At 44.6% G+C, this 21,994-nt stretch overlaps 1 protein-coding gene across 2 annotated transcripts in view; it reads right to left on the reverse strand.

Annotated features, from left to right (window-relative positions):
* PIK3R1 (phosphoinositide-3-kinase regulatory subunit 1) overlaps positions 1-21,102 on the reverse strand; it is a 95,440-nt gene extending 74,338 nt beyond the window's left edge. Inside the window, exons 1-2 of one of the 2 annotated variants that reach the window (XM_019982764.2) lie at positions 20,964-21,102; positions 9,519-10,230 (exon numbers count right to left, since the gene is read on the reverse strand). In XM_019982764.2, coding sequence (XP_019838323.2) covers positions 9,519-9,852 — 334 coding nt within the window. In that variant the 5' untranslated portion in view covers positions 9,853-10,230; positions 20,964-21,102. Of the gene's footprint in view, positions 1-9,518; positions 10,231-20,046; positions 20,191-20,963 lie in introns of those variants that run through there. The other variant, XM_070774584.1, reaches the window with a different exon arrangement.
* Positions 21,103-21,994: the final 892 nt, after the last annotated feature.

The raw sequence follows: 21,994 nt of genomic DNA on the forward strand, positions 1-21,994 counted from the left end.
GAAAAATGGAAAAATCACGTGCCTGGGGAGACCGTGAAAGCAAACACAAGCTGCAGGCTTTTCTCCTTTTCTGTTTAGAAAGAATTTTGATCAAAGTTTAAAATAAGCCACACCAAATGTGTGCTTTATGTTTTATATGTGGGACCAGCTGGGACCCACTGTGAGAGTCCAAAGTAGGAGCTGGGGGAGGAGTGTGTGGATGGGGGATGGAGGTGGGGATGAACTCAGATTCCTAAGTGATCACTCAGGCTAGCGGATTTCAACATCCTCTACAAACTGCTGTGGTCCTGGAATCTCGCTAGTCTAAATATTCCACATTAGCGTGACTTTAATTAAAGGACTGCAGAAGACTGTCTCGAGAAATAGCCCCAGTGGATGCTATCTGAAATTTCAAACACATTTTGATTCTCTTGATTCTCTTATCCCTAAATCCCCACTTCCATCAACTCATTTCCTTGTGTCAGGGGAAATATGGCAGCATGGTTGAAGAGGGCTGTGTTTATGGGAATGCCATGTCCCGTGCAAGCAGCCTGATGCAGAGAGGGTGGAGGGATGGCTTTTCAAGAGCTCACATGTCCCATCCACTGTGCACACCCATTACCTGCACCAGGCAGGGAAGAGGTTCTCTTCAGAGAGGGTAAAACAGGGTTTGACTGGGTTTTGCGGAAATGAAATGTGCTGCTCATAGCCGCAATTTTAGCTTCCATGCAAAGAGGAGATAAAAGATGGGGAGTGAGGGCATAAAATCTGTTCCTGAGGACACTTGCTGATCTTGACACAAGTTCTATTCACTTTGCTTAAGTGGCTGACAGAGCCCACTCTCAGCTCCACAAGCTTTCCTGCCAGCAGAACTACCAGTCCTAGGAAATGGGATAAAAAAATAACAGTTTTACAGACCACCAGGCAACAGTCGAGGCCAAGGCTGCAAGATCCCTCAGATGTGAATGATGTGCATGCACAATAAACCATGATGTCTAAAAACAGAAATGGGCTACAACAGACTTGACATACAAAGCATATGGCTCATTTCCACAGTAACGTGGGCTGTGAACCAGTTAGATGATACATTTCAACAGCAAGCATCTGTCCCCCTGCTGAGCACCCACAGCACTGTTGGGACAATAGAGACTGCTCTGCCCTCACGGGGCTTATAGTCTACCCGAGGGAGCAGAAAATAAACAAAGGACACAGCAAGTAAATTCTGTAGTAAGTTAGATGATAAATGCTTTGCCAAAGCGGAGAGGAAGGCTGCCACGTGAGACTGAGGTAGGCAGAGCCAGTCTCCTTGAGAAGAAAGCTTTAAGCAAAGAGTGGAGAGTAGGTCAGCTAAGAGGGTGTCCAAGCAGAGCGCAAGGTGGGAAAGGGGCTTAAGGGGGGCTGCAAAGTGCATCAGAGGGCACGCCATCTCTCTCAGGTCCTGACTTCATCTTTCATCCCTGCTTTCTGGCACAGAATAGGCACTCAGATCATTTAAACTCCAAGAAACACAAGGTTATCAAGTATAGAAACTCAATCCAAACAGGCCAGCACTTACTAAGAAAACTGCACGCGAACCAGATAGCTGAATGGCACATTGTCCTGAGAGGAACTGGGTGCCAGATCTTCAAATAGGTTTGTGACCCTCTTTTCCTCCCCAAAGTGAAACATGACAGCTTTATTTCTAGGAACATACAAGAAAAGTGGGGAAAGCATGTTGTTATCTAAGGGGGAACTTCTCACACAGATTCTACTTGTGGGCAGAGTTTAAGGACAACTTCCTTTTACAAAGAGGGTAGGCAGTGAGGGGTCTTAAAGGCACGTCCCAGCGGCCTCCTTTTATTCCAAGCAGGGGTGCCGTGCCCACCATCCCCAGGATACTCCTTCCACAAAAGAGACCTGCATGTCACAGGGGTACCTCCTCAATAAAATAAAGACAGTCAAACCTGAAAAACAGGCTAAGTCAGGTGGAGTAAAAACGGAAAAAAGGCCAACGAATTCAATTACAGTAAGAAAAGAACCATCCTTTCTCACCTTCACATAATTTGTCCCTGAAAACACTTTTCAAAAAATAAACACACGCTTAGGCAAAAGAAATTAGAGTCCCACAGGTTCCAACAAACCTGTCCTTACAACTGTTTTCCCTATCAACCTGACGTGCAACTAGCATGAGCTGCTGAATCCTCTTCAGAAGACATTAACATTCAGATTAACGTTTCTAGAAAATCTAATATTTAGCATCTCAGCTCCCTACCCAACCTCCCCATACTACCTTTTCAACCTTTCAATGGCTCCTAGTTTCTCATTTATATTCAGGCCTGCTCTGTACTTTAGTGCACATTATGTATCTCTTTCTTATTAAACTCTGTTAAAATTTTTTATTTTACTCTAACTTTCTATACATTAAAAAAAAAGAAAAAGCTGTTAAAAATCTCAATTGTTACCATAGTACATGAGAAAGAAAGCATTATAAAATATTTTATATTTTACAAAGAGAAAATTATTTTTAAGGAATAACTGGCTTCTCCATATGCTATAATCAAATGAAGTTACACCTGACAGTAGATATCAAACGCAATTTTTGTTTAGCAGTTATTTTTACAAAATTTTTGTCCCTAACCTTGGCAAGGCACCCCTTTCCACCTGTTAAATAATCTTTTCTACTCCAACTCAGATATTTTTATGATTTTGTAATCTTTCGTATTGTGTGCATGCTTAGTCACTTAGTCGTGTTCGACTCTCTGCAACCCTATGGACTGTAGGGTCCTCTGTCCCTACAGAGGACTATATGCACCAGGCTCCTCTGTCCATGGAACTCTCCAGCCATGAATACTAGAGTGGGTAGCCATTCTCTTCTCCAAAGGATCTTCCCAACCCAGGGATCGAACTTGGGTCTCTTGCATTGCAGGCAGATTCTTTACCATCTGAGCCACCAGGGAAGTCTCAAACTGCGACAAATGAAAATGAAGTGAAAGTCGCTCAGTTGTGCCTGACTCTTTGTGACTCCATGGACTACAGCCCATAGAATTCCGTCCATGGAATTCTCTAGGCAAGAATACTCCAGGGGGCAGCCATTCCCATCTCCAGGGGATCTTCCTGACCCAGGGATCGAAACTGGATCTTCAGCACTGGAGGCAGTTTCTTTACCATCTGAGCCAACACAAATTGCCAACAACCAACAGACCACAGAAAAAGCAAGGAGTTCCAGAAAATCCTTTACTTCTGCTATATTGACTACATCAGAGCCTTTAACTGTGTGGATGACAATGAACTGTGGAAAATTCCTAAAGAGATAGGAATACCATGTGGAAAATTCTTAAAGAGATGGGAATACCAGCCCACCTTATCTGCCTTCTAAGAAATCTGTATGCACGTCAAGAAGCAACAGTTACAATTGGACATAGAACAACAGAATGGTTACAAATCGGTAAAGGAGTATATCAAAGCTGTATACTGTCTAAGAATTTGTCCATTTCTTCCAAGTTGTCCATTTTCTTGGCATGTAGTTGCTGATAATAGTCTCTTATGATCCTTTGTATTTCTGTGTTGTCTGTTGTGATCTCTCCATTTTCATTTCCAATTTTATTGATTTGATTTTTCTCCCTTTGTTTCTTGATGAGTACAGCTAATGGTTTGTCAATTTTATTTATTCTCTCAAAGAACCAGCTTTTGGCTGTGTCGATTTTTGCTATGGTCTTTTTGTTTCTTTTGCATTTATTTCTGACCTAATTTTTAAGATTTCTTTCCTTCTACTAACCCTGGGGTTCTTCATTTCTTCCTTTTCTAGTTGCTTTAGGTGTAGAATTAGGTTACTTATTTGACTTTCTTCTTGTTTCTTGAGGTATGCCTGTATTGCTGTAAACCTTCCCCTTAGCACTGCTTTTACAGTGTCCCACAGGTTTTGGGTTGTTATGTTTTCATTTTCATTTGTTTCTATGCATATTTTGATTTCTTTTTTTATTTCCTCTGTGATTTGTTGGTTACTCAGCAGCGTGTTGTTCAGCCTCCATATGCTGGAATTTTTAATAGTTTTTCTCCTGTAATTGAGAACTAATCTCACTGCACTGTGGTCAGAAAAGATGCTTGGAATGATTTCAATTTTTTTTAATTTACTAAGGCTAGATTTATGGCCCAGGATGTGATCTATCCTGGAGAAGGTTCCAAGTGCACTTGAGAAAAAGGTGAAATTCATTGTTTTGGGATGAAATGTCCTATAGACATCAATTAGGTCTAACTGGTCTATTGTATCATTTAAAGTTTGTGTTTCCTTGTTAATTTTTTGTTTAGTTGATCTATCCATAGGTGTGAGTGGGGTATTAAAAGTCTCCCACTATTATTGTGTTATTGTTAATTTCCCCTTTCATACTTGTTAGCATTTGTCTTACATATTGTGGTGCTATGTTGGGTGCATATATATTTATAATTGTTATATCTTCTTCTCGGATTGATCCTATGATCATTATGTAGTGTCCTTCTTTGTTTCTTTTCACAGCCTTTGTTTTAAAGTCTATTTCATCTGATATGAGTACAACTTTCCAAAACTGAACCAGGAAGAAATAGAAAATCTTAACAGACCCATCACAAGCACGGAAATTGAAACTATAATCAGAAATCTTCCAAAAAACAAAAGCCCAGGACCAGATGGCTTCACAGCTGAATTCTACCAAAAATTTAGAGAAGAGCTAACACCTATTCTACTCAAACTCTTCCAGAAAATTGCAGAGGAAGGTAAACTTCCAAAAGAGGCCACCATCACCCTAATACCAAAACCTGACAAAGATGCCACAAAAAAAGAAAACTATAGGCCAATATCACTGATGAACATAGATGCAAAAATCCCTAACAAAATTCTAGCAAACAGAATCCAACAACATATTAACAAGATCATACATCATGACCAAGTGGGCTTTATCCCAGGGATGAAAGGATTCTTCAATATCCACAAATCAATCAATATTATACACCACATTAACAAATTGAAAAATAAAAACCATATGATTATCTCAATAGATGCAGAAAAAGCCTTTGACAAAATTCAACATCCATTTATGATAAAAACCCTCCAGAAAGCGGGAATAGAAAGAACATACCTCAACATAATAAAAGCTATATATGACAAACCCACAGCAAACATTATCCTCAATGGTGAAAAATTGAAAGCATTTCCCCTAAAATCAGGAACAAGACAAGGGTGCCCACTCTCACCACTACTATTCAACAAAGTTTTGGAAGTTTTGGCGACAGCAATCAAAGCAGAAAAAGAAATAAAAGGAATCCAGGTTGGAAAAGAAGTAGTAAAACTCTCACTATTTGCAGATGACATTATCCTCTACATAGAAAACCCTAAAGACTCCACCAGAAAATTACTAGAGCTAATCAATGAATATAGGAAAGTTGCAGCATATAAAATCAACACACAGAAATCCCTTGCATTCCTATATACTAACAATGAGAAAATAGAGAAATTAAGGAAAAAATTCCAATGAAGAGAATACAATACTTAGGAATATATCTACCTAAAGAAACAGAAGACCAATATATAGAAAACTATAAAGCACTGGTGAAAGAAATCAAAGAGGACACAAATAGATGGAGAAATATACCGTGTTCATGGATTGGAAGAATCAATATAGTGAAAATGAGTATACTACCCAAAGCAATCTATAGATTCAATGCAATCCCTATCAAGCTACCAATGGTATTTTTCACAGAGCTAGAACAAATAATTTCACAATTTGTATGGAAATACAAAAAGCCTGGAATAGCCAAAGCAATCTTGAGAAAGAAGAATGGAACTGGAGGAATCAACCTGCCTGACTTCAGGCTCTACTACAAAGCCACAGTCATGAAGACAGTATGGTACTGGCACAAAGACAGAAATATTGATCAATGGAACAAAATAGAAAGCCCAGAGATAAATCCACGCACCTATGGACACCTTATCTTTGACAAAGGAGGCAAGAATATGCAATGGATTAAAGACAATCTCTTTAACAAGTGGTGCTGGGAAAACTGGTCAACCACTTGCAAAAGAATGAAACTAGAACACTTTCTAACACCATACACAAAAATAAACTCAAAATGGATTAAAGATCTCAACCTAAGACCAGAAACTATAAAACTCCTAGAGGAGAACATCGGCAAAACACTCTCCGACATACATCACAGCAGGATCTTCTATGACCCACCTCCCAGAATATTGGAAATAAAAGCAAAAATAAACAAATGGGACCTAATTAACCTTAAAAGCTTCTGCACAACAAAGGAAACTATAAGCAAGGTGAAAAGACAGCCTTCAGAATGGGAGAAAATAATAGCAAACGAAGAAACTAACAAAGAATTAATCTCAAAAATATGTAAGCAACTTCTGCAGCTCAATTCCAGAAAAATAAACGACCCAATCAAAAAATGGGCCAAAGAACTAAACAGACATTTACCCAAGGAAGACATACAGATGGCTAACACACACATGAAAAGAAGCTCAACATCACTCATTATCAGAGAAATGCAAATCAAAACCACAATGAGGTACCACTTCATGCCAGTCAGAATGGCTGCGATCCAAAAGTCTACAAGCAATAAATGCTGGAGAGGGTGTGGAGAAAAGGGAACCCTCTTACACTGTTGGTGGGAATGCAAACTAGTACAGCCACTATGGAGAACAGTGTGGAGATTCCTTAAAAAATTGGAAATAGAACTGCCATATGACCCAGCAATCCCACTGCTGGGCATACACACTGAGGAAACCAGAACTGAAAGAGACACGTGTACCCCAATGTTCATCGCAGCACTGTTTACAATAGCCAGGACATGGAAGCAACCTAGATGTCCATCAGCAGACAAATGGATAAGAAAGCTGTGGTACATATACACAATGGAGTATTACTCAGCCATTAAAAAGAATACATTTGAATCAGTTCTAATGAGGTGGATGAAACTGGAGCCTATTATACAGAGTGAAGTAAGCCAGAAAGAAAAACACCAATACAATATAACACATATATATGGAATTCAGGAAGATGGTAACGATAACCCTGTATGTGAGACAGCAAAGAGACACAGATGTATAGAACAGTCTTTTGGACTGTGTGGGAGAGGGCGAGGGTAGGATGATTTGGGAGAATGGCATTGAAACATGTATATTTATCGTATGTGAAACAGACCGCCAGTCCAGGTTCGATGCATAATACAGGATGCTCAGGGCTAGTGCACTGGGATGACCCAGAGGGAGGGGATGTGGAGGGAGGTGGGAGGGAGGTTCAGGATAGGGAACACATGTATATCTGTGGCAGATTCATGTCAATGTATGGCAAAACTAATACAATATTGTAATTAGCCTTCAATTAAAATAAATAAATTGATATTTAAAAAAAAGATAGGAAAATAAAAGTGTTAGCAAAAAAAAAAAAAAAAAAGCTGTATATTGTCACCCTGTTTCTTTAACTTATATGCACAGTACATCATGAGAAATGCCGGGCTGGATGAAGCACAAGCTGGAATCAAGACTGCCAGGAAAAATATCAGTAACCTCAGATATGCAGATGACACCATCCTTATAGCAGAAAGTGAAGAGGAACTAAAGAGCCTCTTGATGAAAGTGAAAGAGGAAAGTGAAAAGGCTGGCTTAAAACTCAACATTCAAAAAATTAAATTATGGCATCCAATCCCATCACTTCATGGCAAATAGATGGGGGAAACAATGGAAACAGTGACCAACATTATTTTCTTGGGCTCCAAAAGCACTGCAGATGGTGACTGCAGCCATGAAATTAAAAGATGCTTGTTCCTTGGAAGAAAAACTGTGACCCAGACATACATATTAAACCTAGACAACATATTAAAAAGTAGAGACATTACTTTGCCAACAAAGGTCTGGCTATTCAAAGCTATGGTTTTTCCAGTAGAGATGTATGGATGGTGAGAGTTGGACTATAAAGAAAGCTGAGGGCCAAAGAATTGATGCTTCTGAACTGTGTTGGAGAAGACTCTTCAGAGTCCCTTGGACTGCAAGGAGATCAAACCAATTAATCCTAAAGGAAATCAGTTCTGAACTATTGTTTTGAACTGTCAAGTTAAATGTATCATTTGGGCATTACTTCTAACAAATGGTATAATGTTTATAAAACAAGTATCCCTGTTGGGTTGGGATGGAAGAGAAAAGCTCTTCTCTTCAAGAATCTTTAGTGAGTTCCTTGACTTTTATAAAATATTCACAATTCTATTTAGCCTTGCATTCTGCTTCTTCACTCTTGGTACTTCATTCATTTACACTAGAATAAGTCAATGTTAAAGAAGACACAAGAGTACCAGGAGCTTATCCAGAAATACAGAGTCAGTTTTACTTGACAATAACCACTGCAGTTGAGTCCACCCATTAGAAACACATCTTTCCATACCTTTCTCTGTCTGTGGGCAAAAGATTATACAGGGGGAATAACGCTTGAGATTTACTAGTGAAAAAATGACTTGACAAGGCTGTTAACAGCAAAACAGCAAAAGGCTTGTCCCTGTGAAACACTTTAAGGAACAGCTGTGCTCGGAGCTGAAGTGGAGACCATCTCCCATCAACAATGAGTGGGTTTCGGGGTTTCCCTGGTGGCTCAGTTGTAAAGAACCCGGCTGCCAATGCAGGAGACATGGGTTCGGTCCCTGATTTGGGAAGATCCCACACGCCTCGGAGCAACTAAGTCCATGTGCCTCAACTAGCGAGGCCGCAGTCTAGAGCCTGGGGAACCACAATTATTAAAGCCCAAGTGCCCTAGAGCCCGTGCTCTGCAACATGAGAAGCTACCACAACGAGAAGCCCAAGCACTGCAACTAGGGAGTAGCCCTCTTTGGCCACAACTAGAGAAAATGAAGACCCAGTACAGCCAAAAATCAATAAATGAAATTACGTATATATGAAGAAAAAAAAAAAAACCACGAGTGGGTTTGGATCAAGGTGGTTTCCATTTGAGAAAAACATTCAGTGGCTTCTTTTTTTCTCATGAACAGACGACATGACCCGGGCAGCAAGAGGTTCCCTATGCATCTATACTAACTACAGGATTGAGTTTCGGCTTCAGCCAGTACTCCTGGAGAAGAAACCAAGAGGCAGACATCAGGTTATAAAAACACTGGTTTCCTCTCTGCCGAGTTCTGTGGTCATTTTATTACTCTCTCCATTTTCCATGAAGAAATATACTTACATTAACCTTACCCTCTACTTTCCCCTAATGATTATTTGGATATACATTACCAATTACACGAATAAGAATGCAATAGGTGTTTGATTCCACGGTGACTCTAATAATCATGTTCAGAGACATTCACTAAACAGGTTCTCATATATCATGTCCTATTTTTATAACAACTCTCCACCCCACAAACACAAATTTCTAGCCATGTAATAACTAATCAACTTTTATGCACCGCATGTAAATTCAAGTAAAGCTGCTAAAACAATTTCTGCCCAGAGCATTTTAGCCCAGCCCAACCAATCTGAGACTTTTCCTTTAAAAAAAAAAAAAGGAGTCATGAAGCAATCACTCATCAATACTGACCTTGTTGCTCACTGTCTGCTTCAGTTTTTGAAGGACCTGGGGCAACAGGAAGGGGTCGAGGTGGCCGGGGCTTTGGTGTGGGAGGCGAGATCTTTTTCCTTCCAATATATTCTACGTAAGTTCCCGGAAAGTCTCCCCTCTCCCCTGTCGTCTCGTTATAGCCATTTAACCAGCCAATTTCTTCAGGCTTGGCTTCCTGTCCATCACTGAATCCAAGAGCGACTAAGGACCCTTTGTTCACAGTCAATATGTCCCCCAGGTGCAAGTCAATGTCCTCTTCCCGCTCCTTCTTATAGTCGTACAGCGCCCGGTACTGGTACCCCTCGGCACTCATGGCTGCAGACCTGAGACCATGCGACGGCTGAGGCTGGCTGCACACTGCAGTCTACCCTGACGTTTCTCCGGGAAGTGAATTCAGAGTGTGTGCGAAGGCTCCTGATACACCTCCAGCAGGAGACAAAGCATCAATCTCCAAAGGTTTAGGAGGAGAGGTGATTGGCCATCCGGCCGTCCATCTGTCCTCCATGAAGGGTGTGACTGAAGTCAAGGCTCTCCTCCTCTGTGGCCACGGTCCCCCCACCAGCTTCCTCTTCAGCGACTCGTCGACAAGCCGACTCCAGGCTGAGTCCCCCGGCGAGGCCCGATCCTTTCTGACACTCTTGTCACACTGCCCATCTGTCATTGACTGTGGCACGCCACATGCGAGCTGCACCTAGCAAAGGGAAAGCAAGACTTATGAATGAGCAGCACACTTGGGCCATCTGCATGATCCTGGACTTGGACTGCCATTCAACAAGTACTTAACCAATCTGGCAGACGGACATGGGCCGGCGTACTTGGGCTTCACGCGGTATACACAACAAAGATGAGGGAGGCAGGCAGTCCCTGCTTTCTAAGAATGCTCGGCAGGCTGAGAGGGGTGCTGGCACGTGGCAACATCTCTGAGACAAGAAGGGACACAAGGAAGCGTGACATGAGGTACATGTCCTAAGAGAGCAGAGACTGAACGCTAGGGAGTTCCAGCAGGGGAGAGCCCACATCTCACTGCAGGCATCTGAAGACAGAAAGAACATGCGGCATGAACTTAGGTGAAGCTCTGAGGAGGCATGTGTCACATTCTGGGAAGAGCCAGAACAGGCAGTCCAGTATGTGTGAAGCCAAAGAGGAGGCGTCAGATCCGAGTTAGAAAGATAAGCAGGGATTGTATGACACCACACATGCTCGTGGCGGGTTCATGAGTAATGCTATCTGCAATGAGCCAGAAAAAGGCTTGGAGAAAGGGGACGGGCAGGACCAGGGTTACATGTGAAGAATTTCTATCTAATCCTGATGCATGAGAGGCGCTGTCATAGAAACAGAAGAGGAGAGCCAGGCAAGGCATTTTGCAGCCATCTGGGCAAGTGGGCATGAGGGCATGAACCAAAGTGGCAGGAGAAGGCGTGGAAAGGCGGGAACTGAAAAGGGACAAAGAGGTGTGGTGGGGTGGGGGGGCACGGCAGTGCTGAAAAATGGATGGAGAGAGAGAAGCACACGGGCCTAGGATACTGCATCCCAGTGTGGGAGACAGAGAGACCACAGCAAGATGAGGAACAGGACTGCAGAGAAGCCAAGAGGAAGGGCTCTTCCCAGCCTCGAGAGCTGAGTGAAGGTTCAAGGCGCTGTCCGACTACTGGGGCCTAGAGATCAGCTACTCCATCCACTATTTTAGAACTCATTTATACATGACATCAGATAATCGAGAAATATTTACTTGTGTGTCTGTTTAGCAACATGTTACTATGTGGTAATGCAAAGAAATAAAAAAGACACAAAAATTCAGTATATAATACCAGAACTTAGGTCATTTTGCTGGTGCCTTCCAAGCAAAAAAAAGCAAAGTAGAAAGTATAAACTGTACAGAAAAGTACAAAATAAAAAGGAAAAACGCTCTCTCCTTCCCACTTTCTCCTTTATCCCAAAGGTTATTACTGTTTGATATTAAAAAGCAATAAAAATGATTTTTTTTTAAACAGAGAAAGAGAGCAAAAAGGATGCCTGATCCTGAGTTCATGAGAAGACCGTAGATACCAGTATCAGGTAAAGGGAAGCCAGGAGGCCTTGGTGGGCTAGCAGTGATGCAAGCAAACCCACGTGTGAGTAGCTGAAAACCTGGTCTGTGATTCAGGACAGGGAACACACCTGAAGTTTGGTTATCAGCTGCAAATAAGACATGGGCAAACTCAGTGGAATAAAGGAACTCAGGGAAAAAAAAGAAATTAAAAGTCAAAAAAAAAAAAAAATCCAAGGACAAAACATTGAGGCTCACTGAATGCTGCTGAAATGGGAAAGTCAAGGTCTGAAGACAATGCCATGCCCTGGAAATACGGGGTAAGAGGGTTCAGGTAGAAAAGGGTGATCTCTAAGATGAAATCCTGCAGAGGCCTCTGGGAGTGTAAAATAGGCAGGGCTAGGTCACCCCAGGGCTGCGTCCATCGTGGACGCACAGTAGAAGAGCAGAGCAAGCCACTCTAGTCTAATGGTATAGAGGATCTGTTGTTGCTCGGTTGCTAAATCGTGTCCAACTCTGCGACCCCGTGGACTTTGCGGCACGCCTTTAAGGAGTTAAGGAATAAAGAGAAAGCAGATAGCTGCTGCAGATCACTCTATGAAGACAGTTCAGTGGAGGAGGAAATGCAAGGTTCTTTTTTTAACTAGTGGAGGCAGAGGGCTTGGAGAGTCAAGAGACTCTCTTAAGATAGGCGGTAAGCAGCTTGGATTGCCGCTAGAACAACACAGAACAGCGCGCACTTGGACGCACTATGCGCCCCACGTTCATTTCTCCAGGTTATCTTGGTCATAAAGAGGAAAAGCAAACTCAAGGTTTCAGTTAAGCTGGCTGAACAATAAAGCAATAAAAACAATAGCCTCACAATGTCGGTGTGCTATGTCAAAGAGAGCTTTTGTAAGTTTTCAAGAGTGGAACCCCTTAGAAGTTTAACATTATAGGCACTCTGCGGTGCAGGCATCTTAAGAAGCAAAACCTAATCACAGATTAATTGTTATACTGGCATTCAGAAGTGTAAAGCATTCAACTTTACATGGCTAAAGCCTCTTAGCTGTAATACAATAACGCTCTTAGGAGAGTTACATATTAAAAGAAGCAAAAACAAACACTAGAGATCTTTGTGTAGCAAGAATATTAATTTGGGGTAGTATTCTACTTTGCATTTCAGTCGGCAGAGGAAAAAAAAATTAAAGCAGCCAGCAGAGCATATGAGAAAAATAAACTATGTTATGTTTGAAGACAGCCTCTCCTTTTGCCAGATCCAGAATCAAATTAAATATTCACTGCATAAATTCACACGAAAATGTAGAACTAGCAAATCCCATTTTTAGTACTAATGTACTCTGTTACAAATGAGACACAGAACTCTAAAGAACATGGAAATTTACATATCCCTAAATGCCTGGAAACCAGGCAATATGCCTAAGAATAATTTAATTCCTTCAAATTTGCCTTGAAATTTTTGTTAGCTTTTCCTGGCAGTTTATATCTTTTGGGGGGCGGGGGGGGGGGGGGGAGGAAAATCCTCAACTAGTAGGCTGGGTAGATCTTTCCGCCAGATGCTGCCTATGGCTTCCTGTTTCAACAACCCAGAAGGCCAGTTTGGTGAGATTCTTAACAGAATGAGCAGTATAATGATCCCTCTCTCCCTTCTTCCCTGTCCCCTGCAATTCCTCCTCTCCCCTCTAAAAAGTCTCAGCAAATCGCCAAGCCTTGCTCATGACATCTCTCTGCAGCTATGCATGTCCTGCACCAGGGACACTGTAGTACGAAAAGCCCTAGGTCTGCTCAAGGTTTTATAAACCTAAAAACTATGTTAACACCGGCCTGAAGCTAAATCCCTGCAAAGAGATAAAGAACCCTGAGGAACCCTAAGACTCTAGCAACTGCTAGACTCTAGAGCAGCAATAACAATCCTCGCCTTAGATGCCAGAGACTTGTCTCTACAAAGCCCCCCTTCCTCACCATTTGTAAGAACCACCTTACTTTGTGTGTAAGAATCTTGTGCAGAATTCTGGGCCCTCCATCGGGGGGAAAAAAAAAAACATCCCCAGATCTTCTATGACTCTAGCGCTGCAAGCAACACACACTACTCTTATCTTCTGGGACTCCACCATCAAGGCCAGAAAGACCAATCAAAACAATCCAAGGTCAGCCATGATTCAGTGGCAATTAAGTGAGTGGAGAGCAGTTAAGAGGGAGAGCTGCCTAGCCATCTGGGGGGCAGGTGAAGGGCATCCTATGGAGAGGCACAGAGAGGCCTTGGCTAGAGGGAGGAAGCACGTGGCTTCTCTGCTGCACACCTTACACTTTCTCCTGATGGCCATGCCCATTTTAATGATGTCATAGTCATCATGGTCATCATCTAATACTGGGAGCTATAGATGTATTAACCCATTCAACCATCACCATCAAATATTTATTGTGAGCTATATATGTATTGACACGGGTCAGTGACTATGAGGTGAGTACTACCAACATTCTCACTTTACGCAAGAAGAAATGAGGTGCAGAGAGTTTGTGTCTTGGCTGTGATATCTTGGCCATGACAATGCTCAGCAAGTGACAGGTGAAACTAGAGTTCAGATCCAGGCAGTCTGGCTTCAGAGTCATCGCTTTTAACATTCTAAAACCTGCTGCTCAAACTCAGTTTCCCTGGATGCCCATGGATGGCCAGATACGTCAATAAGGTCACCCATGTAGATTCCTTGCCTGCGTACTCAGACCTCTCAAACTCATCCTGATGGTCTGCTTTTTACTCTCTGTGATAGTGGCCTTACTGGCAGTATCTGTGGCTCTTTCACAAAAAAAACACCTGCACAAAGAGAAGCCTTTCTAACTCAGCAGGAGTGCCCTCAAGTCCAAGACTCAGCATCCTGGACCATGCAGATTTTCTTCCAAAGAGACTTCACTGAGATGCATCCTTGCCAAACAAGTCCATAATGGGGTGAATCAAATACTGGGCATCTAACTTCTAGAAGGCTGCCCTCTTCTGGAATCCTGTCCATTTCTGCTCTACAAGCTTCAGCTTCTGTCACCTAAACGCCTCTTGCTGCTACCCCAGTCCTCTCACTGCACAACTTCTGACAACTCAGTCCCTGCTGGGTGGTGGGGGAGAGAGATGTAAATCATCATTCACAGGCACTGGGGAGACCGTGTCTAGAGGACTGGCAAGTTCTCTTTCTCTCACCTTCAGGTTTGCCCCAGCACAGCAGCAATCTCTGCAACCTCGGACACTGGTAGTGCCTAGGTTACTCGCCTGCGGTCAGTGTGGAGCCCAAACTATATGTTCCCCAGATTCACCAGCTTGTACCTCTAACCCTTTGGCTACATGCACCTGTCCATTGAACTATTTCCACTCAGTTCCAATGGAATTATTTCCATAGTTTAGGTTTTTATATGCAGATAATATCCACCACGGGGCTTCCCTTGCAGCTCAGATGGTAAAGAATCCATCTGCAATGCAGGAGATGCAGGTTCGATCCCTGAGTTGGGAAGATCCCCTAGAGAAGGAAAGGGCAACTGACTCCAGTATTCTTGCCTGGTAAATTCCATGGACAGAGAAGCCTGACAGGCTACAGTCCACGGGGTTGCAAAAAGAGTCAGACACGACTTAACGACTAAACAACAGTATCCACCATTAGTAATTAATGTTTTCAAATACCTGAGGCAGTTTTATGACATAGGCTCTAAGCCAGTGCATAGCCTGAGTTACTGTAACAAAAGCTATAAAGAAAACCTAGGAACAAATAACAAATTAACTTCCTCTTATTAGAAAATCATATGAAATAGTTCGAAAGTTCCTTCACGGGAATTATGTTGCTCCTATCTTTCAAGCCTTTTACAGACTGCCTGCAATGAAGGCAGATTTTCTCTCTGCTAAAATACTGACCAATTATCATTCTGTTCCTCAGAATAAAGTTGTTTCTGACGCCCCACAAGAAGCTATCCATGACTTCTCAATGTCCAACTGCTTGAAAGTAAATTTTCAATTTAACCCTCTAACCCGCAGGCATTTGGGCAAAGAACCAAACACAACTCTTTGAAAAGTCCTCTGACTTTGTTGACTTACTCATTCCCATTTACAAAGGACAGAGGTTTAGCGATCTTGGTGGGGAGGCAGGAATAAAGAATATTTTCAAATCACTTAAAATAAACCAAGAATATATCCTGATCGTGTGATTCTACCTTGCCATGAAATCAGCTGTTTGGCCCTGGTTCTCAGCACAAGACAGACCTTCAATCCGGCTGCAAAGCTACGGATCAGTGCCTGGGCCCCAGCCCTACAATTCATCCTTTTATCTTCAGTAGGGCAAGCTCCCTACCTAAACTCACATCGCTTTTTTAAAAAACAGAAAACACAATTCATCATCTAATCATCATCTAAAAATCTTTTCCCCTTTCAAATATGGTGTCCTGGAAATCATGAAAATCAAATTTTCCTATTAAACATAATGAATTTCAACCTAAAGTGCTGGGCTCAGGGTAAAATTTTATGGGGTGAGAATTTCATCTCAATTAAAATAAAATGAGGGGCTGGGATGAAGCCCCAAACCAGCGTCCTCAAGTATCCCCATTCATTTTTCAAACCAACCAGAATGAGCGCCAGGCTGCCATGCTCTGGGGGAGCTGGGCATCTGAGCCACGCCTCCTGCCCGCAGGCCCTCTGGGGGCTGGGTATGTGGGGACAGGACAAGCCTTGGTCAAACAACAAGAACATGGGGCTCTCCAGAAAGCAGAGCGATGGGATGGCGCCAGCACTGCCCGAGGTGCAGAAACACAGCCCCAGCTGGACGTATTTCTCAGGCTCAGTGATCATCACGGGGAGGCTGTGGCTTCCAGAGCCTGAGAAACACATCCTATAACCCAGAAAAGGCCCTGGGGTGGACCATTCCAGTTCTCTGCATCACCCAGGGGCAAGGAAGCCCTGAGAGGAAGCCGCCCTGGAATGGCAGGGCGGAAGAAGACACTCTAGCGTCTCTCCTCTTGCAAAAATAGGATGTTACTGTGGAAAATTCTCAGCAAGCAGGCGAGTATAAGCACTGGACTTCACACTCAAAGATGCTTGTCCCCATTGGGGCCTAGATTTTCCAACTTGACCAAGCCTCTTAAACCTCTCTGTGCCACTGTTTATTATGAAGATGAAAGGAAATTATTTATACAGAGGCTGAGTTCTGGTCTTGATAATCGGAGCTTAATATAATTAATACCGACACAGTGCTTACTAGGGGCCAGGCACTGTCCTTCTAGTTTTGTATATATCAACTCATTTAATCCTTGCATTCTGGGTACAGTTTATCATCTCCATTTTACAGAGAGGAGAATCAGCACAGAGAAGTTAAATAATGTGCCTCAGGTCAGACAGCCAGTAAATCACAGCTGTAGCAGCAGTACTGTATATCCCATCATTATTATTAGCATTGATTGCCACTTATACAATTCCTATTTAAAACTGGTAACATTTGCCAAGAATTTTTCTTTGGCACTGCTTCTAAACTCTGCAAACTGTACAGAAAGATTCCTGAAGCTAGCCAAAATAAAACTCTGTTTCTTTAACTCCTTTTCAGAGTAAATAGATAGACAGATAAGGGTTGCTTGTGGACTTTGTCCATCTAGTCCTGGGGCAGAGGGTGGCTCTATAGAGGTCAGGGCTGAGGAGACCTGGGAGGGGCCAGGGCTGTGTGAGAGGGTGGTAAGAGGCAGGGGGTGGAGTTAGGGGACAAAACTCTCCAGGAAGCTGCGGTGGCTGCTTCCTAGCTGCCTTCAAAGGAAAACAGGTGATCCCACTCACACCATTCTCCAGGGACCGAAAGCAGTGGCTGCTCCTATTGCAGCCCTAGCTCCTAAGGCTGAGTCCAGGGCTGGACCACTGAAGTCCAGTGACGGAGAGGGGTACAGCCTGGCACCTCCCTTTCTTCACTCTCTCCTCCCTTCTGCCAGACTCCTATGACTGCAATACTCTTTGGGGTGATTATTAACATGAACACCATTTTGACTACAGGTGCAGGGGGTGGGGGGCAGTGGGGGTGGGGAGCATGTATGTATAGATATACTTCAAGGAAAACAATGCTGGGAGGATATAAAATCTCCAAGATGTTTTTATACTAGGATTTTTTTTTTAAGCAAAAGGTATACTACACTCACTCTATCCTTTCAAATATACACAAAAACCCTAACATCACCCAAACAGACATGGTTAGCAGTAATTACAGTCTGTTTTCAGCTGCTTTGGCATCATGTATGTGAAATGGCCTTTAATTGCCACTTTCTTAAGCAAGTAATTCCAATAAGAGCGTTGGTAGAATCATGGCAGGTAATCACATTAGGGTGTAGGTAGAGGAGACCGGGATACAGAGGGGCGGGTAGAAAAAGGGATAGGATGAATATTTCAAAAATGAATTACAGGCTAAGTTTTTTATTAAAAGCCGTCATATAATTGATATTATGCCTTGCCTTCTAAGGTGATAACCCCTTCCTTCCATTGATAAGTAAGGGCTTCTGAGGGCTTCACTAGGACACTCTATTCTCTTGCCTTCACTGGCAAATTCCTGCGTCCTCCAAAATACAGAAGAGCTGTGCGGAGCCCATCTAAATGTATAATATACTAAAAAAAGGCACTTCCCCTTTTCTTCTGCATTGTGTATGCCTCAGTTGTGGGAGAATTAAAAGCAAAACACCAAATGCAAACATGATCTTAGCTTTCAATATTCTACCTGACCACGAAATCTTTTTTTTTAAAATCTGCTCATTGACCATCTCTTTATTCACGAAAATTGATTTTGCATATGACAAAATGCAAACACAATGCGAGCTCAACTAGAATTGTTCCTGTTTTAATGAGCAAGTGGACAATCTTTCAGATTAGATGTCTTTTTAGAATAATCCCTTAAAATACCTAAGAAAGAAAGATTTTGACCAACATAGTAGCCTAAGAATTACCGGGCATTCATGAAATTTTACTTAAAGATATGAGCAAAACTTTAAACAACACAAAATTTGAATAAGTGGAGCAGGCTTGCATGAAAATACAAAACCCTCTATAACCAACCAAGGTGCACTTGACATTTCCAGCAGATAAATTTGCACTACCACCACCACTGTCAATAAGCAACATACATATCACCTATGACTTACTGTACCACTTCTGTTTCCCAAATCAACTTAATACTTCAGGGGTTTACCGTTCTTAATCAATTTAAAGACACAGGTAGAGAAAGACAATACCATTAATCAATGGAAAATGAAATGCTTTTTTCACATCAGCTCTCAGCATCAGAGGTGAAAAGACACAGCGATATCATCATTTTACAAAAGCAGATAAAACAGCAGATAGTAATGTGTACAATGCAAATATCTATTATGCAACTGACAAGAACAGGTCCCAGATCAAGATGAAAGTTAAAAAGCTACATCCTAACACACTTTACAAGCCAGTATCAGATATACAAAACTTTCTTCCAATCACAAAAATTTATATACTTCTATGGAAAAAAAGTACAACTCTCTAGTTGCAATTGGCATATAAAAGCTAAAGAGGCCAGTAGTTGACATAACCTAGCATTTCTGCAAGGCAGAGACCCTCCTCCACAGGCCTTTCCAGTTTAAACCTGATCCTCAACCAAACATATCTTTCCAAATTGAAGAGGGATCCCTCAAAAAAAAAAAAAAAAAAAAATCACTCTGGGTATTTTCTCTGGAATGACCAAAACACTTGCTTCCCAAAGCTTAAGTAACTCTTGTTCCTTAGAAAACTATCATCTACTGCTTTTAAAAAACTATTTCAAGATAGTGTACTCTATCAAGAAATTATGGCTAGGAGTGATTTTTTTCCCTCTCTTTCAATGATTTGTGTGTTTCAACGATTTCAATGTTTGTGGCCTTCTGTGCAGAAGTCACCAAATTCCTGATGATGACTGATAAACCTGTCTTCCTACTCTGGCCTTTTCTAGCTGATACCTACCTATTCTGACCTTTTCTAACTAGCACCTAACCACCTTTAAAGTTGCCAAAACGCAACACAAGCTAATGAGGAAAAAAAAAGGTGGGGGAGGCAAAAAAAAACCCCACTTCCATAATGCCTGGGTAACTTGTATTGTGAATGTCCCGCCTAACAACTAAAAACTTCAGCCCCATCACACAGAAATGACAATCTAATGCTGCGTTCAAAACCCGGAACTGTTTTATCCATTCGTACTTCGCACAGACTGACAAAGAGGAAAGAACTGGAGAGGGGTAAAAAAAAGGCCGGAAAAACCCCTATCGCTTCGAAAGTCATAAAACCCCCCAACCCAGTAAACTCACACTTATATACCAGCAGTGCTGCAGCTACACCAGAGATTAACGGTAAACGTGAGAGCTTTCTGATATTAAACTACGTCCAGAGAGAAGCAGAATTTCCCCAAATCCAGTTCACACACATTCTGCATTCAACATGTAACAGCCATTCCGCTCACACCCTTTCATTACACGATCGAATCTGGTTACCAAAGTACATTTCTGCACTCGAGCGGTTGGCCTGAGCTTTCCTGTTCTCTTTGTCTTGTGATCTGCCGGGCAGTTTCTGCCCTTGGGAAGTGAGCGTGAGAGCTGTGGATTCCAGACAATTCCGCACGATCTTTCAGCTCGGGCTTGCACGCTCTCTCGCTCCCTCTAGCCGGCTCCATATTGCGGGGCCGGTCCCTCCAGTCTAGCCCCACGTTACAAAAAGCTAGATTTCCGGGCTATCCGAAGACCCCATTAAATCTGCCTCCAACAACCTGCCACAGGCCCGGCCGGCACCACACGCCGAGTTAGGGCCCCGGCGATCGGCCGCCCCGAGGCACACTTCCCCCACCCCGGAAGAGGAGGGAGGCAAACTTCGAAGGGCGGGGGCCGCGGGCGAGCTCCTGGGACCCCCGCCCGCCCCGGGGAAGTGCCCGGGCAGCGACCCGGCTGCAGCCGGAGAGCGCGGGGGAAAGCAGAGATCCAGCCCGCTACGCGAAGCCGGCGGTCAGGGAGCTCTTCTCCGCTGAAGGGCTCCGGAAAACTGCAGCCGGGCGACTGGGGGAACCCTCAGGAAAGTGTACGGTGACGGATAGGTGGCGGAAGCCCGAGTTCGCCTGCAACTCCGGGGACGAATGCTCCCGGCGGCGCGCACACCCCGCTCGGAAGAGGACCAGGGAAACGGGAGCCGCGAGGGAACCGGGAGCACGCGGGGACGCTGGCCGCGAAGGGAACCCGCGGCTGCCCGGAGGGCGGCAGATGCCAGCGGCAGGGAGGACGGGGGCCGGCTCGCTTCCCCCGGCTCGGTTCTGCAGAAGGAGAAGCGGCTGCTGGTGACAGGAAGAGAGCGGCGGTGGCCGCGCGCGCACGCACCGCCTCCCCCTCCCGAGCACACACCCGGACCGGCTGCCGCCGCCTACCTCCCCCGCCGGCCGGCTTCCTTCCTCTGCTGGGCCCAGGCTGCACCGGCAGCCTCTGGCGCGCACGGCTCCGATGAGCCCCTGACCCAGCTCAGACCCGCCAGCCGTTCCCGACCCGAGCTCGCCGTCTCCAACCCGCTGCCAGCCGTGGCCGCCGCTTCCTCCAACTCCGCTCCAGCTGCTCGCGACTCCTTTCCGTGCGCCCGCAGCTCCAGCGCCGGGCAGCGGCCCCGCCTCCGGCCCCGCCCCGCGAGCCCCGCCCCCGAGCCCTCGCCAACCAGCGCCCGCGGCTCCGCCCCTCTCCGCTGGCACCGCGCCCTCCGCCGCTGCCATTCACCGCGCGGCCTGCGAGCCCGGCGGCCAGCTGGGCGGAGCTCGGTTCCTGCCGACTCTTCCTGCGGCCCGGTTCGCCTTCCGCCCCCAGCCGCGGGGATGCCCTGGGCTACCCGGCCGAGTGCTCTGGGTTTTCGCCCGCCAGCCCGGCCAGGTTGCTTCCCGCCTAGGGCTGAGCCGGCTGCCGGGCGTCTTCGAGACCGGAGGCGGCAGGTCTGCGAGAGACCGAGGACGAGTTCAGACTTAGAAGCTGCGTCTCTAATCGCGGTGTCTTGAAACACACCCCAGCCTCTTTCGAGCCCCCAGCGTCCCAGCGCAGGGGTTGAGGCTGGGAGGACTCGGATTCCAGGCTCGCCAAAGCCGGAGGCCCTGCAGTTCTCGGCTTGGCCAGTGCGGCCGCGGGGGTGGGCGGAAAAACCGCGCCACCCCGCGTGGCGCCTCGGGGTGAAGGAGGGGTGAAAGGGTGAACCGGAGGGACGGGCGTCCGCAGCCTGCCTGGAACTCCAGGACCCTGGCTGGCACTGCCGCCCCCGGGAGCCAGGCGGGCCCGCCAGAAGGGCAGAGTTTCATGAGGAGGGCGCACGCTGACTGATCCCTCTCAGTCCTGAGATGACGGAGCAAATGTAGGTCGCTCAGGCAGACCGCAGTTGCTCGTGGGGTCGGTGGGAGAAAGCTCACGTGAACTGTGAATTCCTTAA

This window comes from Bos indicus, chromosome 20 (genome assembly GCF_029378745.1).
Source record: "Bos indicus isolate NIAB-ARS_2022 breed Sahiwal x Tharparkar chromosome 20, NIAB-ARS_B.indTharparkar_mat_pri_1.0, whole genome shotgun sequence".
Classification (NCBI taxonomy): Eukaryota; Metazoa; Chordata; class Mammalia; order Artiodactyla; family Bovidae; genus Bos; species Bos indicus.